Source organism: Thermobia domestica, chromosome 3 (assembly GCF_964235325.1).
Source record: "Thermobia domestica chromosome 3, izTheDome1.hap1.1, whole genome shotgun sequence".
NCBI lineage: Eukaryota > Metazoa > Arthropoda > Insecta > Zygentoma > Lepismatidae > Thermobia > Thermobia domestica.
In genome coordinates, this window is record NC_137456.1 from 64,315,601 (window position 1) to 64,332,790 (window position 17,190).

General features: G+C 36.5%; 1 protein-coding gene across 2 annotated transcripts in view; it reads left to right on the plus strand.

Annotated features, from left to right (window-relative positions):
* LOC145680455 (ER degradation-enhancing alpha-mannosidase-like protein 2) overlaps positions 1-17,190 on the plus strand; it is a 37,733-nt gene that overhangs the window by 20,134 nt on the left and 409 nt on the right. For both annotated transcript variants that reach the window (XM_081751003.1, XM_081751004.1), the window contains 5 exons: positions 1,407-1,737; positions 6,056-6,147; positions 7,183-7,347; positions 9,548-9,737; positions 15,453-17,190. The exon at positions 15,453-17,190 is cut by the window's right edge and continues 409 nt beyond it. In XM_081751003.1, the coding sequence (XP_081607129.1) occupies positions 1,407-1,737; positions 6,056-6,147; positions 7,183-7,347; positions 9,548-9,737; positions 15,453-16,534 (1,860 nt within the window). In that variant the 3' untranslated portion in view covers positions 16,535-17,190. The remainder of the gene's footprint in view (positions 1-1,406; positions 1,738-6,055; positions 6,148-7,182; positions 7,348-9,547; positions 9,738-15,452) is intronic.

Here is a 17,190-nt window from a genome sequence, read left to right on the forward strand (position 1 = left end):
TTTAATACTCCATCAAAGAACTCTCTCTCTCATTTGGGAGAGAATAGTTCCGGGTGGGAAGAATGTTGTCCAACAGCGATGTAATCCCTTTCTGTGTACCTCATGGCGTGTGATCGGGAGAACATCTTGTCCTTTGTGATGAGGAATTTTAAAAAACGGCAAGTCGCCGGTAACAACGCAGGGTGCTTTTCGCATCAGCTTGGCCCTTTTGTATCAATAATGGAGCTCACTACTTGAGTGATGTTTTGTTCAAAACACATTGATTTGAAAAGGCATTCCACGTACTTCACAGAAGTAAACAAATAGTTTCCGTATCTTCTTTTGTTTTGAATTAATAGAAGAGATCTTCCTGCCGCACTCGTTATCATAACTGATCCAAACAAAAGCGAATAATTTATATTAGGTCGTTAGATGAAATAAATCTCAATACATGTATACGAAAAGTCGTATGTAAGGTGCATGAATAATGTTGTATGAGATTACATTTTGAAGACGATTTGGTAAGCATTTTAGTTAAAAATAAAGTCTTCTTAATTCAAACATTTGGCGAAATATGCAGCTTGCAAACAGTGTCGGAGCACTCCTCACTCCGTCTTCAGACCACTAGAAGAAGACTCACTACAACGTAAGTGACATGCTGTATGGAATTTTATAGTAATTTCTGAATAAACTTATAATTTCCAGGTGCAGATTACATTATCAATAAAACAAATTGAGATTGTTTATCGATATGCTGCACCTTGTATTCAGCACTATATATTTATTTAAGTGTTTATTGTTACAGTACGAATTGAGAACATAAATATATTATAAGCACACATGGAAACTATTTAGAGCAGACAATCAAAAATTATCCTCAATTTAGTATGCCATATATTTTAGGCAATATTGTTCCTACACTTAGGTTTACTTTGGAGTGTATATTATCATGTTTAATGTGGTGTAGGTAATTAACACACACACAATGAAAAAGAACTTTAAAAAATGTATTTAGCGGAGCCCTGACAGATTTCATATTTGTTCTATCTATTCCTCCTGCCGAGTGCGTTGGTGATCACGGCACAAGTGCAGCTTTTAACCTCTTGTGGATGCTCAATTTGACGTCACGGCCAAGCAGAAGAAATTAATAATATACAAGAGCTGTTTAAACTGATTGAAATCTTACACATTCCATATATGTTAGTTGTTAAAAAAGCCAGAAACGTCTGTGGGAAACCGGATATAGAAAGTTCGTTATCAAAATGATCTGATAATCTAACAGAAAGCAAAGACAAATGTTCACTAAAATTAAGAATATATCCTAACTCATTGTTTGCTTTCTTTAATTGTCCATAAACTCAGTGTGAACAAAATATGAATAATACATTGGAAAATCCAAAAATGTTCTCAATATTAATTTTTTACAGGTTGCGTTAAAAGCTCTTACTGCCCTGTATCATCATCGGTCCCAGATAGGGCTTATGGGAAATCATATTGATGTTATGAGTGGACGATGGACAGCTCAAGACGCTGGAATTGGTGCTGGAGTTGATTCCTATTATGAGTACTTGGTTAAAGGAGCCATTTTATTGCAACGTCCAGAGTTGATGCACATGTTTGAAGATGGCAGAAAGGCTATTGAAAAATATCTCAAACGAGATGACTGGTATCTGTGGGTTTCCATGCAAAAAGGACAGGTTACCTTGCCAGTGTTCCAAAGCCTCGAAGCGTTCTGGCCAGGATTATTAAGTTTGACAGGTAAGAAATGCATTGACTGTCAAGTGTCTAATGAAGCCAATATGTTCAGTCAGTTGGCGAAACTGCTACACAGTTTTTATTTTTTATTTTTTTTTTATTTGCTTTCTAGTTTGAGAAAAACTTTATATTGAAAATATATACGTAATTATTATTTATAAAAAAATATATAAAAGTATAATGAAAGAAAACAGAATAGTTATATAGAAAAAATACATATATAACCAAAAGCAAGAAAATCTTCGTATTTTATAGATTAAAGTGTACTTACTTATTGCGAATTGTAGTTTCGTACTTTCGTTTTGTAGCCTAGAATACATGAACAAATTTCCTTAAAAAGAAGAAGAAAAAGGTATTTGTTTTGATGAGTTACTTCAGTTAAACTTGGGAATTTTGGGTAATCTAAAACTTAGAGTAGATACTTTATATTATGCGTGTTTATTATATGAGATGGAACTATGTAAATGTAGAAAAATAATAGTTATGAAAGACATTGTATTGTGCGCATGAAACTAATGAAACGTTGATATAATGATTCTCTGTGATCATAAATGAATGCTACGGAAAAAGTACATTAACTTTTTCGATCCTGAAAATATTCATCTTTAGCTAGAACAGCATGATTCCTTCTACTCCTATACGCCCTTTTTGCCGTTTTGACCAATACTTGACTCTTTTCATGTATTGATTTATTTAGTTAGTTATTCATTGTCTTAATAACACCATCTACTATGTGATCATAACGCTTTCAAACTTAAGTGTTGGAACTCTGAAGTTTCTAGTTTCACTGTATGGTGATGCTAGTGTAGTCAGGTCCGAACGAAGCGGTGAGGAAGACTATGTGCGCACTTGAGTTATGGCGAATTTTATTCGCTATGCTTGAACATTTTATTAATATAGAACATTATTTTTTTCCCCCGAATTTGTGAACAATCTTGACTTGACTTCCTTGGTAATTTGCTGAGTTCAAAAAATAAAGAGACACTTGATATGATGAAATATTAATATCAGTGAATATCTTAACAAGTGTTTCTCAAACCAACACAAATTTTGAAGCACTGGAATTTCATATATTATCGCAATGCAATCTCCCCGAAATACGTTACTGACATTTAACTTTTTGTCTATTATGAAGTCAACATATTCGATTACATTGTAGAAAGCTAAGGAGAGGTGCTTTCAAAAATGTAAGAAGTCGACTGATGAAGGATAGTCGACACAACTTAAACCGCAAATGAGGCCAATGTATCTTTAAGCAGGACTCTGGTTAAATTTCGTAGCAAGAACGTACATCTAGCCTGAAGCTCAAAATCATTGAGGCAAGTCCAGCGTGCTTCTAATTGTCACCCGCAAAAATTCTAAAGTTTCTTTTGACATTGATATATTTTCTTGACGTTAAGGAACCCCATACATGTTCTTCAGAATTGAGTAATAAGTTATTTAAGCGAAGGCACTCAAATGGCAATTTTCAGTTCATTTAATCAAACACACTATTCATTCCGCGAATAAACATATCAGTTCTCTCCTTCTTTTCGAATCCATTTACACATATCTCGCGGTAAAATACCGACTAAAATGCCAGAACACACTATGAATTTTACAGTATAATGATAATTATGAACTTGCTTTTTCTGAAATATCATAATTAATTACTCTTAAATAATTAATCAACATTCACCAAAAGTACGTAACAGAGAGTATATTATTCCTATTATTTGAATATCGATGACTAATAAGTAAGGGATTTTTTAATATTAAACGAATGTTTTTAACTTACGTTCTGGAGAAAAACCGAGATATTTGGGTTGTGAACTTTTGTTTTGAACTAGCGCCTGTGCCTTTGATGCACGTAGTCTCGGATTCGATTCCCGATCGGAGAAAAAAAAATAATTTCACATTCATTCATTTTCATTAATCATCCGTCGCCTTTAGCCTAATGGTATAACTGTAGAACGGTAAACTAAAAATAAATAAATAAATAGTTTTATGTTTTGAGGGGTAGAGGGTAGAAAAGATAATGTAAATCCGGGATGTGTGGGAGCTCTAAACCAGTGGCAGCTGTACTGTTAGCTTAACACATATTGTTTGAAATATTTTGGTTTCTATGTGCACTGAGTTGATGCTTGTTCAATCTTATTCTCTTTATACGTATATAGTTTTCAGTCTCATACAGTTTTTGGTGCTAGACAAATTCTGCGCTTTTCAACGAACTTATAAAGTTCGTTATTGAATTCTCTATGTCTGTGTGTCTGTCTGTTATTTGCAGTTTTTTCAGTTTTGAACCCTGCATTCGATAGAACATCAAAAACTATCAGAGAAAGTGATTAAATTTTCCGCGTCACTCTTACCGTTCCCGATATATTGGCCAAAAAATAGCCGACTTCCAGAGATTTAAGGAGCCATATCTCGGGAACCGTAAGTCATAGAGAGATGATATTGATGTTGATCAATACCTAAGAGAATGGTAAATATTTGGTACCAAATATTAACCGGTGGCCATTGTCTAACTGACCATTGGTTTGGCTAGTGGCCAGTTGGATAGTGGTCATCAATTAATATCGGTACGAAAATGTTCAACATTCTATTAGGGATTGATTAACACCATCATCATCTCTATGACTTACCGTTCCCGTGATATTGGTCAAAAGATAATTCCGATTGCGGGAGATTTAAGGAGCCAAATCTCGGGAACCGTAAGTCACACAGAGATCGTATAGGTGTTGATTAATACCTAAGAGGATGGTGAACATTTTGGTACCAAATAGTAACCGGTGGCCACTGATTAACTGTCTACTGGCCAACTGGCCTCCGTTCCCGAGATATTGGCCAAAATTTTCGAATTTCTAGATATTTAAGCAGCCATATCTCGAGAACTGTAAGTCATAGAGATATGATATTTTGCTCATTTTTGCGAGAAAGAGAAGTGCAGATAAAAAGATTTACTTTTACATCTAGAAACTATGACACTTATCCTTCCCGCTCCATCTCTCCATTCTTTTTAAGTTCGTTCTGGCAATGCTCTTGGAGCATTCTCAACTAGTGTGGAAGCTGTTTCATGTTTTGAGAGGTAGGGGTAGAAAAGATAATGTAAATCTGGGACGTGTGGGAGCTCTAAACTAGTGGCAGCTGTACTGTTAGCTTCACACATTTTTTTGAAATATTTTGGTTTCTATGTGCATCGAGTTGATGATTGTTCAATCTTATTCTTTTTATATATAGTTTTCAACCTCGTACAGTTTTGGGTGCTAGACAAATTCTGCGCTTTTTTCCGGTGTAAATTATTATGTTATTATTTAAAAAAAAGATTTTTCACGTACTTAATTTCGTGGTATCATTACAGCATCTACTTGAATCATAAGGATTTGTTATAGAGTTTTGATGTGTCCTACTTCTTCCCAAACTTTTTTTTTTTTTTTTTGTTAAGCTGACTATCACCGCAAGTTAAAACAACAGTTTGTTGTAACAATATCTTTGCTAAACTATACATTTTTGCATAATTAATGGCGATACACTAGACCGATGATTTCATTAGAACTACAAGAAAACATTCCAAAGCGTTTTTATCGTTGTTTAAAGTTTTTCGTTGTTTTTATTTTCAGTGAACGTCCCATATATCTACAAACGCATCGAAACGACATTTACTTGACGTCTTTGGCGCGGAGAACGCGGGTTCGATTTATAGTGGGAACTCAGGTGGTTCGGATCTCATTAAGCTGCAGATCCACGTCTTATATAGCCCCAGCACTACAAGATGTTTAATTCCAGTCTAACCAATGAGTTCTTCAAGTAAATCTCACTTCTTCCCGTAATTTTATAAGTGGTCTAAATAAAAGCTGGCCATCGTTTTTACGAGATACCAATTTACAACCGGGAACAAAGCAATTCCGCATGTTGAATGTAACATACAGATAGCACTACTATTTATTATTACTCCCTATCTATTTAAACTACACAAGAGCTAAACACAAAATCTTATTTTCACGTACATACATACTCACACACATACCCACACAAATAATAATAATAATAATAATAATAATAATAATAATAATAATAATAATAATAATAATAATAATAATAATAAAATAGTGGCACAATATTTCACCGTAATAATAGCACGAAAACTATCTATGTATCCATCCTTAGCGACGGGCACATCTGTTGAGAAGTACTAAGATCGGATCACAGAGTCTTATGATAGTTTCAACTCTTAAAGTTTAAATTACCATGGTATGACGAAACTTCATTGAAATAAGAGCATCTAAATTAACTGATAATAAGATTTTCTTTTAAATGAATGATGTTTTCTTTATTTTTTTAGGTAGAATAAACGATGGTATGAAATCTCTACATAATTATCATCAAGTATGGAAACAGTATGGTTTTACTCCAGAATTCTATAATATTCCACAGGTAATTCGATATAGTGTCTTTTAGAACTAACAAATCTACAAGTTATTATATATATTTCTATTTTATTTTTTTTCCTACATTTTCTTTCAGTTCAATTTTCATGTTGATTCAGAATCATGAGGTAATTGGTAACCTACCACTATTTCTGTAGTTTTTGGAAGTGCTCTTTATATACCTGAAGGAATAATACATCGATATAATTACACAGAAAAATCTGGACGCCGATTTGAACGTCGATCTCTCTCTAGCTTGGTAGTTAGAGAGAGAAATGAAACATCAAAATACAGAAAACTTACCTTAACGCTTGTGGCTCAGTTGCTAGAGTAATCAAATGGCAAGCGATGTATCGGGGTTTGTGTCCGCATCAGTTGCCATGCATTTTTTTTCTTTGTCATTATAATTCATCATAATTGAGGAGCAATGAATTGAAGTATATTGAATTCTGGTCTCGAGATTCTGGAATAATGCAGTATGAAACGAAATACTGATCTCAGAATTACTCAACTAACAAATCATGAAACCAGATGGAATGATTCATGAGTAGTAGTGAGAGAAAGTTTTAAGAAGCATTTTTATAATACGATTTTAACGCCGTATTTGAGTATGTTATATGGTGTTGCTTGTGATGAATCTGTTGTATTGGTTTATACTTCAGTGCTCCAAACAAGAAACGAATACTTATTCTCTTGTTTCTTTTATGAAAAGGACAAAACTAGTGAGTAACTTACAACATCAAAATTAAAAGTAGGATTTTATTATCTCTGGGCAACATTTACCAAAAGAATCAGTGCTCTTACTTCACTTCTTTGTATCAGAATGAGCAAAAAGTACTTTTAGGCCAGAAATGTTTTATTTTCCTTCAAGCAAATCCCATAATTAACTTGTGAGCATAATGACGTGTGAATAAAATATGTCACTTTAAACAATAGACAGTGGGGTTTATAAATTTAATTTCAACTGTATTAACATAAGTATCCTATGTAGTAATTAGAAGTTTACTAGAACTATATAATGTTTCTTTCTTTCATTTTTTAGGGAGAAGCTGGAGTTAATCGCGAAGGCTACCCACTTCGTCCAGAATTGATTGAATCAGTTATGTACCTCTATCGAGCAACCAAGGATCCTTTTCTACTTAATGTTGGAGTAGATATATTGAAAAGTATTCAGCACAGCGCCAAAACACGATGTGGATATGCTACGGTAATTATTTTTTACAGCAGTAAATTTTTGAAGGCAAAATTAGCTTTATCGAAACTCAAAAAATTAGTTTAAGCAAACTGGAATTTATTATTACCTTGATTAAAATGTATATTCTACCGTAGCTTCAAAATTTATACCCAAATTGAATATTTCACGAGCCCCTCAAGTTAGGAAGATGAAACTCGGTGTACATAAACTCCTCATTCATCATAAATTGACACGTGTACTAGCATTCGGTAAATTTTCCTTGTAAGCGGTGAAGGGAGCATTTCTATAGTTTTTATTCCACATCAAAATCGACGTTGTCTGTTTCATTATTACATGAGAACGGCTGAACCGTTTGAAGAATTTTTGAACTTAGTTAGTACCTACTTCAAACTAGGTCTTTATCATATCACTTTGATTAAATTCGTATTTTTATTGGGCGAAGGAGTTCAAAATTTGTACCAAAAATAGAATATGTAATGAGCCCCTCAAGTTAGGAAAATAACATTTGGAATGCAAACTCCTAGTTAAAAGAAGCCAGCACGTATCCCAGCGTTTTCGAAAATCCTGCTTTTTTTTTTTAAGGGGGGAAACACTTTCTATAGTTTTTACTTTATTTTACTTTATTTCTTCACATTCAAATCGGCGTTGTCTGTCTCATCATCACTGGAGATGGCTAAACAATTTAAAATCAATTTTCTGTCTACTGTGAGCTCCTCCGTGGCTAAGCGGTTAGCGTACGCGCCTTTGGCATGGGAGACCCGGGTTCGATTCTTGGCGGGGAGGTCATGTGGTTCGGATTTCACATTAATCAGTAGGTCCACGTCTCGTATAGCCTCGCTGCTGAACGGGACGTTAAACCCAAACTCAACTCAACTCAACTCTGTCTACTGTACTGTAGCCAGATTTATTTTCAAACTGCAAAAAGGTTTTTTTACTTTTGAACATGAGTTTGAATTGAGAAGAGTTTCTGTTCGTTATGAAGAGGTTATTAAAATCTTACAGTGGAATGGAAAGGGAGAAGCATATCTGTGACCATATCTAAAAGTGTCCGTGAAATGAAAGGATCTTTCTATCTAGATACACTCAAGAAATCGCTGCGGCGAGTTTTTATACGGCCAAATTTTGTGTTAGCCGAGATTTTGTTCCGCGAGATTTTGACCTGCTACATTCTGGCTACTAGGTGTCGGCCGCAGTTTTGTACCCAAATCCTAGATAACTTGATTAAGAACTGAATTTAAGTTACAATATCAGTAAAATAAATAAATAAGAATAAAAATATAAATTAGTAAGAAATTAATATCTAAAAACAATCTCAAACGTTAATGAAATCTTTCAGTAAATATTATTCTTTACGTGGTTTAAATTTTTTAAACTTGAATTGTCTTTCTCAACTGTTAAAATATTTTCCAATTTATCTTTTTAAAATTACACGTTCCTGTACGTTTTTAGTGAATGTGCGTATATATTTGGAGATATTTAGATACAGATACTGCAACCCATTCTATTCTTGCATTTTCCTTACCTTTAAAGTAGAAATCTCAAAGGAGAGCAAAAGCATTAACACCATTGTTGAGAAATTCGCGGTGGCGTGTAGGTGTTGTCATACCTTGAGAATTTTTTACGAAAACTAGAATTGTTTATTCAGGTACTTTAGAGTATTCTGCATTCTTGCATTCCTGTTGGTGAGTACGCGATGGTTGAGTCCTCATCTGTGGGACTATTAAAGGGGTCCTTTGTTCAAAATTAGACCATGCTTATTTGTGGTGGACAACATTGTATCCTTGGCATTTCCTCGTGACTTTTCTATTTCCCTTCCGTATATTCATTTCATCTTCTTTAGAATACAGGGCATAACAGAGGAACTTTAATAAACATGCAAAGAGTGAAAAGTGATTGATTGAACCGGGACTCGAGAGGGTGTTTAGTTGTTTTGGAAGGCGGACTGGATAGCGTAGTGGTTAACGCATCGGCACGGTGTGCCGGAGATCTCGGGTTCGAGTTCTGGTCCAATCAATCACTTTTTCACTCGTTGCATGTTATTGGATTTGCACCTACAGAGGATGTGTGTAAAAGTAAATTTAAATCGGTTGTTTCCTCCTTTTATTAGCATGTAAAGGGACTTTAAATTTAAGAGGTCATTTCATTTTGTTTGTACAAAGTTTAAACATATATACATATAAAATGGCATTTAATGAAAATATTCTTGTTTCAGATTAAGGATGTAAATAATCATAAGAAAGAAGATCGGATGGAGTCGTTTTTCCTTGCCGAAACCACAAAGTATTTGTATTTGCTGTTTGATGAAGACAATTTCCTACACAATATGGGTTGGCAGGGGACTGTAATCAACACTCCTTGGGGAGAGTGTGTCATTGAGTCGGGAGGTTATGTTTTCAACACAGGTAAAGTGAACACAAAATATAAAGTAAACTTTATATGTTACCTAGCAATACTCATGAAATAGCCAGATTTTCAGGTCTTAATTGTGTGCAGTTTGGATTCTGATATGCAGATCATCTTTTCCATGAAGACAGTTTTCGCACAAGCTACTTGTGCACTGGGCAGTTGCTCATGAGACACATGATTATGAGCTGCGCTTATCCATAGTTGTTATCAATATATACTGTGTATATACAGATGGTGATCAGAAAAATGGAAACACCTGAACGAAATTGCAACTTACCAGATTAATATGGATCGGGCCACCTTTCGCCTTCAGAACAGCTTTGATGCGACGTGGGATGGAGGCATAGAGGTCGTGAATGATAGCAAGTGGAATTTTACACCATTCCTCGTGCAGGGCATCGGCCAGTTCTGTGAGAGAAGATGGAGGTGGAAATCGTCGCCGGAGTCGTGTTTCCAAGACGGATCACAGATGTTCAATTATGTTGAGATCTGGGGATTGGGCGGGCCAGGGTAGGTGTTGAACTTCATCCCGATGTTCCTCAAACCACGCTGCAACAACGCCAGCTGTGTGAATGGGTGCATTATCATCCTGGAAGATGGCGTCATTGTCCGGGAACAACATCCGGACCATAGGATGCAAGTGGTCTCCTAAAATTGCGACATAATCGTTGGCAGTGATTCGTCCGCTAAGTGTGACCACAGGACCCAATGAAAACTATGATATTGCGGCCCACAGCATCACCGAGCCGCCGCCATGTTTCACAGTTGGGCGGAGACACTGCAAATCATAAGCTTCTTTGGGCGTTCTCCATACATAAACACGGCCCGTGGTTGGGAATAGGGTGAAGGATGACTCATCCGACCATATCACACGTTTCCAGTCCTCAACGGTCGAAGTTGCATGGTCGCGGCACCATTTGCGGCGTGCGAAAGCGTTATGGTCCCTGATGAGCGGTTTGGTCCGTGCAACACGACCCCGTAAGTTCATGTCATGTAATTCGCGGCGGATTGTGATCGTCGAAGCAGGGTGGGGGAGGTGCTGATGGAGTTCCTCCGTCACTTGCTCCGCAGTGGCATGACGGTTCTGTGTGACAATGCGCTTTAATACCCGGCGTGACCTGCCACTCATGATTTTCTTCCGCCCACTGTTCCGCCTCCTCGATGTGGTTTTCCCGTGTGTTGTGTAGGCCGTCATCACCTTCGACACTGTCCCACGCGACACACCTAACACAGTAGCCACTGCCGTCACACTCACTTCACATAACCGCACACCAACAATTTGCCCTCTTTGAAAATCTGAGAGGTCTCCCATTTTACACTACCTCCGTCTGCTGCAGCCACTGGACACTGCTGTTCCACCGCGCCTGACGTAGTATGGAGACCGACCTAACACACCACCACCAGCGGTCCGGCGCTGCGGGCGCCACGACCCCACTGCCAACCCATACATCTGACGTGTTGTCAACTACAGGTGTTTCCATTTTTCTGATCACCATCTGTATAAAAATGATTGTGAGTTTGTGTGTTACCTCATCACGCAATAAGTACTAATTGTTTAAAAATTATACTTGACATGATTATCAGCCTAGACCTTCCAAGGATCTTATGATATAATATTGGCAATTTTCGTCGTGGGGGCGAAAGGGGGGGGGGAAGGGTTGACATAAAAATAATGGGAAACCACTGATATTAGTGTCTAGTCCTCGCTGAAATGAATAGTAACACTCCAGATGCTGTTTATGTCCAACTTCATCCTCTCCATCGGCATTGGGGTGAGGGTGTTATATAAAAGATAATCGAAAACGATCAATGTTAGTGTCGACTCCATAGTTTTTGGGGACGCTGAGATGAATAATGACACTTCCGATGACATTTAAGTTCTAATTTAGCCCTCATCAGCATGAGAGTGAGAAGGGATGGGGGAAGAAGGAGGGGAGCGGTTAGAAGTTGATAATATGGATTTTTGTCATTATACTTTCATTGTATTCTAAAGGTTCAAATATTTTACATAATTCTATTCTTCTCGTGTGAAGAAGGGGCATTTTAGATAGTAAAAATATAAATACTAGAAAAAAAATGTGATTGAGTAATGAACTGAATAGATCTTGCCGACGGAACGACAGTTTTTATAGAGCTAACGAAACAAAGAAATGTCATGCAATCAGAAGATTTGGCGTAATTGTTGCTGTAAACATACCTCTAAGGTACGAATATAGTTAATCAGGGTGGCGACAAACCGGGCAATGTCAGAAAATTTGAGAAAATAAAGAATTTCAGTTTGCTAAGAATAAAATCTTTAAAACATTTATAAATGAAAATTTTAAGAGATTTCAGATGTTGTTGAGCTCTTGTAATTTGTTTGCCAGCTTCAGACTCAGAAACATATCTGTGTTTTATACTATAGTCAGCGTCATCCAAATTGGCGTGTGGCATCAGCCAGTAAGCTCGCAGGCCCTGTTACTAAACCTTCATCAGGGAGGAATCTAATCATTCATAATTGGTTTGGTTTTGTTCGTATTTATGGACAAATATGAATGGTTAGATTCCTCCCTAAAGGTTCAGTAACAGTACACTGCGAGCTTATTGGCTGATGCCACAAGCCAATTCGGGTGACGCGGACTATAACGATGTCGAGTGACTAACGCGTGCACCTGTAGTGCACATGGTCCTGGGTTTGATGCCCGTTGGGAGACCACCCAAATATATAATTTCACAATTATTCATTGTCATGAATCATCCATCGTCTTTAATCTAACAGCCATGGAACGTTACATATTTTTTTCTTCATTTTCAGCGATTACCATCTCTTGTGGGATGTTAAGCAAATGATTTAGTGTGAAGTATAAATGTTAAGCAACGAATTTGCCTCTGTCAAGAACCGTAAGGCGCAATCGGGAATCGCGAAGCTACAAATTTCCAATGATTGACTTTTTTCACCCATGTAAATAAAGTTCAGGGACACATTTTTATTATTTTTCAAGTGTAAACTGTTCTATAGTCGCTGTTTGGAATAATATTCGTTGCTGGAAAATAGAACTTGCGAATCTAATATTAATACAAAGTAATAAAGACATTTCAAAAGAAATTCTAAACAAATAAACAGTAGCTTAGAATGAGTGTAGTATACGCTTTATTATCATGTATTAAGCGCGAAATCGTATTTCATTACGTGAATGTTTTAGTTGAGTACAAAGAAAGTGCAACATAATGAAGTGTATTCCGTAGTTGATATTTCACAAATGTTTATATTGAATAATATATAAATTTATATTGTACTGTCTTCGGCTGTAAATCGTCAGTGTCCAGGTTTACATATTGAAATATTTGAAGGTTTACATTGTTTTTTTAAGATTTATTTTCAGAATCTTCGAGTTTAAATTTATCAACCCTTAGGAGAGTAGAAGTGTTTTCTTTATTTCGTCATACAGAAACTTATCAATTTTTACATTGATTTACTTAGGACTTACATTAGTGTTGAAATGGCTTTGCTTAGCATAGATATTTTAATTTTCTGTGTGTTTGCAGTATTTGTAGTCAGAAAGAATTGAAGCTTTTATATATATATATTCTGACATTGGGGTAGCGGTAGCTCAGTGGTAGAGCGTTCACTTCTGGTGCATAGGGTCCTTGGTTCGATCCCAGCTCGCGCCAAATGAACTTTGTGGTGGACAAACACCGTGTGCGTGGGTTTCCTCGGGGTTCTCTCGTTTCCTCCCACTTTCTTTATTCCACCATTTCACTCATTTTTCATCATCACCGTCTCATTTATCGTAGCCGGCATAACTATTGGACGTGAAACTTAAAGGTTTCTATAGCAAAACATTAATATTCACTTACCAACTTGGTATGGTTAAACAAATTTATTGGCCATGCATTGGCTAAGGAAACTGAAGAAGGACAGAGAAAAGCACGAAACAATCTCAGAATATATAAAATGAAATCTTTAAGTTTTACGTCCCACGATTATCCCGGCTAGGCTAAAGGAAACGGTGATGATGAGAAATGAACGGATCCAGGAATTTTCGACTGGGGGCGCAGTCTGAAATATAAACTTGAGACATTTTTCGATATTTGGTTCGCTAACTAAAAATGTGGACTGCAGTGCTTCAGAATAAGTAATTATCTCCACCCTTCTGGAGGCGACATTGAGGAAATCCATGTTGTTCAACATGAGAGAATCCAGAATTACCCTGAACTGGAAACGCATACAGTATAGTCACCGGCACGTAGCATGGCTGCTCAAGGTCACAATGTGCTGGCCGAGACGAGCTTTCATATTATTCTGTTGCAGGATTGGCAGGGTAGTTAGCTACTTTGCATTGCAGAATGTACGTTGCAGTGTCTCAGAGTTATGAGGTATGCAGCTGTGTATAAAACACAAACATAATATTCTAGTAAATACGCGAAAATATTGTCGCTCACATACTGGAATTATGTTCATCTTTCAGAGTATTGATTAATATAGGTACGTGAAATTTTCGTTTATTTTCTGGCTAAAGGAGATGTTCTTTACCACAAATTAGTGCTATTGTTCGTGTTAAACTAAAGATATACAGTGTTATTTATTTCAAGTCGTGTTATTTTTCCGGATAGTTGTAATAAAATTTAAATATATTTTGTATTTTCCCGGATTAAAATAAAGATGGGTTACAAAATATACACGCCATCATTTTGAAAGAAACGATGCACTTCGATCTCAAAATAAATTTTAAGACAGAAATACACACACACATGTCATTATTAATTTATTTTTGTTATTTCTACTATAAGGATTCTTTTTATCTGTTATTAATCCCTCTGTGATTAACTGTACTTGTTATTGGATGCTGGAATAATTGCGTTAGGCTGGCAGCACTGCTGGTTATTGAAAAGCTGATTGACGGTAGGATCGCTGTTCGGAATTCGTCTGCTTTTGCAGTGACCTTGAGCTGCCATGCTACGTGCCGGTCACTATATCTGCAATGAGTGGAGAACGCACTCACAATCTTCCTTTTAAGAGAAATTTTAGAACTTTCTTTTCCACAGCCTTTGAACAAGCGCTTCATTAGAGACTAATTTATACATTTTACTCATGGAGGAGCGCGCGAGCCCCGCGCTCCCTTTCTGGATCCCCACTGGGTGATACCCGGACAATCGTTACTGCAATGTTTGTCTAGCTAGCTGCCTAGTGCAAGTTTTGCATAATGAATCATTGCAATCAGCGCGCCGCGCCCCCTCCCGGGTTTCACTGTCAGCTGGGAATAAAACGGAAGTTGGGCCTGTTTGAAACCTAGTTGACACTTATAAAACTATCCTGTACTCCCTACTTATATTAAGAATTATAAGCAATGATATCATTCTGCCTTTAAAGTATAAAAGTAGCAGTTTGGATTAAGTATAGTAAACCATTTTTAATTTGGTTTCCTATGAACATAATTCATATTAAGTATGTAGTGATAACTTAGGAAAAAGATAAGTAAAAATTTTAAGTTTCTTAATAGAAGTTAGTTTGTATACTGTTAATATATATATATATATATATATATATATATATATATATATATATGATGCAGCTGAAATGCGTGGGGCAGAGGGCGGTTATGAGTAAATCGATGATCGATCGATCCTGGGCACAGTAAAAGTAGTTACGCCAATGCCGCAGCTATGCAATAATCGAGTTTTATTATTTGAATGTGTGTTTTTTATTTACTTCTTGCTTGCATTTTTTTCAGAGGCCCACCCTATTGATCCTGGAGCTCTCCATTGTTGCAGTGGCGAAAAACAATCTGATTTCCGAGAGAAAATACCGGATATAATATTATCAATTTTAGATCCATTAGCTTTCAAGCCTTTCCAAGGTGAGAAACTATCTAAGAAAATTGAGCTTAAAAGACAATCCAAGGAGAGGACAGCGAAGAAGGCAGAGTCGACCGATACGGAAAACAGTGTTAAAACAACGGAAAATGGAGAGGAACAACGGAAATCCAGTGGCGAAGAAAGTGTTAGTGCAAGCAGCGATCAGTTGCAAAACAAAGAAGTTCCTGGTATTAAAAGTGATGTGAAAGAAAATCAAGATGAAGAGAACAAGGTCTTTTCGTCACTGTTAGAAGATATAACAAAGGATGCAGTAAAACAAATTGCCGATCAGTTAAACAGTAGCAAAAATCAGCAACGATCTCGTCAGGAAAGTGCAGTAACAACAGACTCTCCAGGAAATTCAAACGAGAAACAGTCCGCAAAGGATAAAGAACAGCTGAATATAAATATATCTGAGAAGGATACACTTTTCGATGACAAGGAAATTCAGTTCTCTACCCCTGAATCGAGTCACTCCGTCGCTGCAACTAATGACATTGATAGGGCCGGTGATAATAATAAACTGATTGATTCATCTACTTTTGGAAGTGAAGATGAAGACAATGATGTAGAAGTGAATGACACCGATGATGATGATTCAGATGTCACTGTGGAAAGTGAAACCGATGAATACAATATTGTTACAGCAACTAGTGATTCTGCCCCAAAGTTTTCGGCTAAACAACACACCAATACAGTAGATGAGGGCCAACCTGATGTTTTAGACCTCACAAAGCAACAATTTTCCATCGCTGGACTTGGAGATAGTCAAGGTGAAAGTAAATCATTTAGTGCTAAGAAAGAATTCAATCCACAAGCGTTGTTAGAAAGATTAAGATCAGATAAAAGGTTTGTACTAAATGCCACGTGGGAAACTGACTACGAGCTTCTCTCTTGCCCTGCTCAACCATTTATTAATAGGTTATCCGTATTAGGAGAATTTATAGATCCATCCTAGGTTCTATTGTTGTTTTGTTACTTCAAATTTTAGTGTCAGGGAAACTAACACATATTAAGTGAAATTATAACTCCAGATCATATATATATTTATACATTTTTAAAATCTTAATGTATAGGCTGAATATAAGGTACAATCGCTGAGTAATTAGAAATCTCTTTAAAAATTAATGAGAAATTGTGTGATTTATTGGTTGGTTGATTGATTTAGAATTTAGCGTCTCTTTCAGTATCGAGACGATACGAGACATGGACCAACAGGTTGACTAGGATCCGAACTACAAGTGCTCTTACCGGAAATCGATCCCGGTCTTCTGCATCGAAGGCGCTTACGATAACCATATATCCATGAGAAAGCTGAGGAAAGCTATGAGATATGTAACCTATGAATAGATGGTTCAGTTTTCTATCCTGTGGCTGCTGTTCGTGTCATTAGTTACCCAGCAGAATCAAACATGGCAACACAGTACTCGGGAAATAGAATTAACATGAATTCAGTAATCTATGAATGCTATCTTCTTGTTGAAGAAACCATGTTCGATGTAAACTCAATTCGTTGTTTGCCTGCTCATGTAATGAGATCTTAATTGAATTAGGTCTGATTGCAGAATATCTCTCCATAAGGTGATGTTTCTATGTTTAGATTCCATAGCCTAT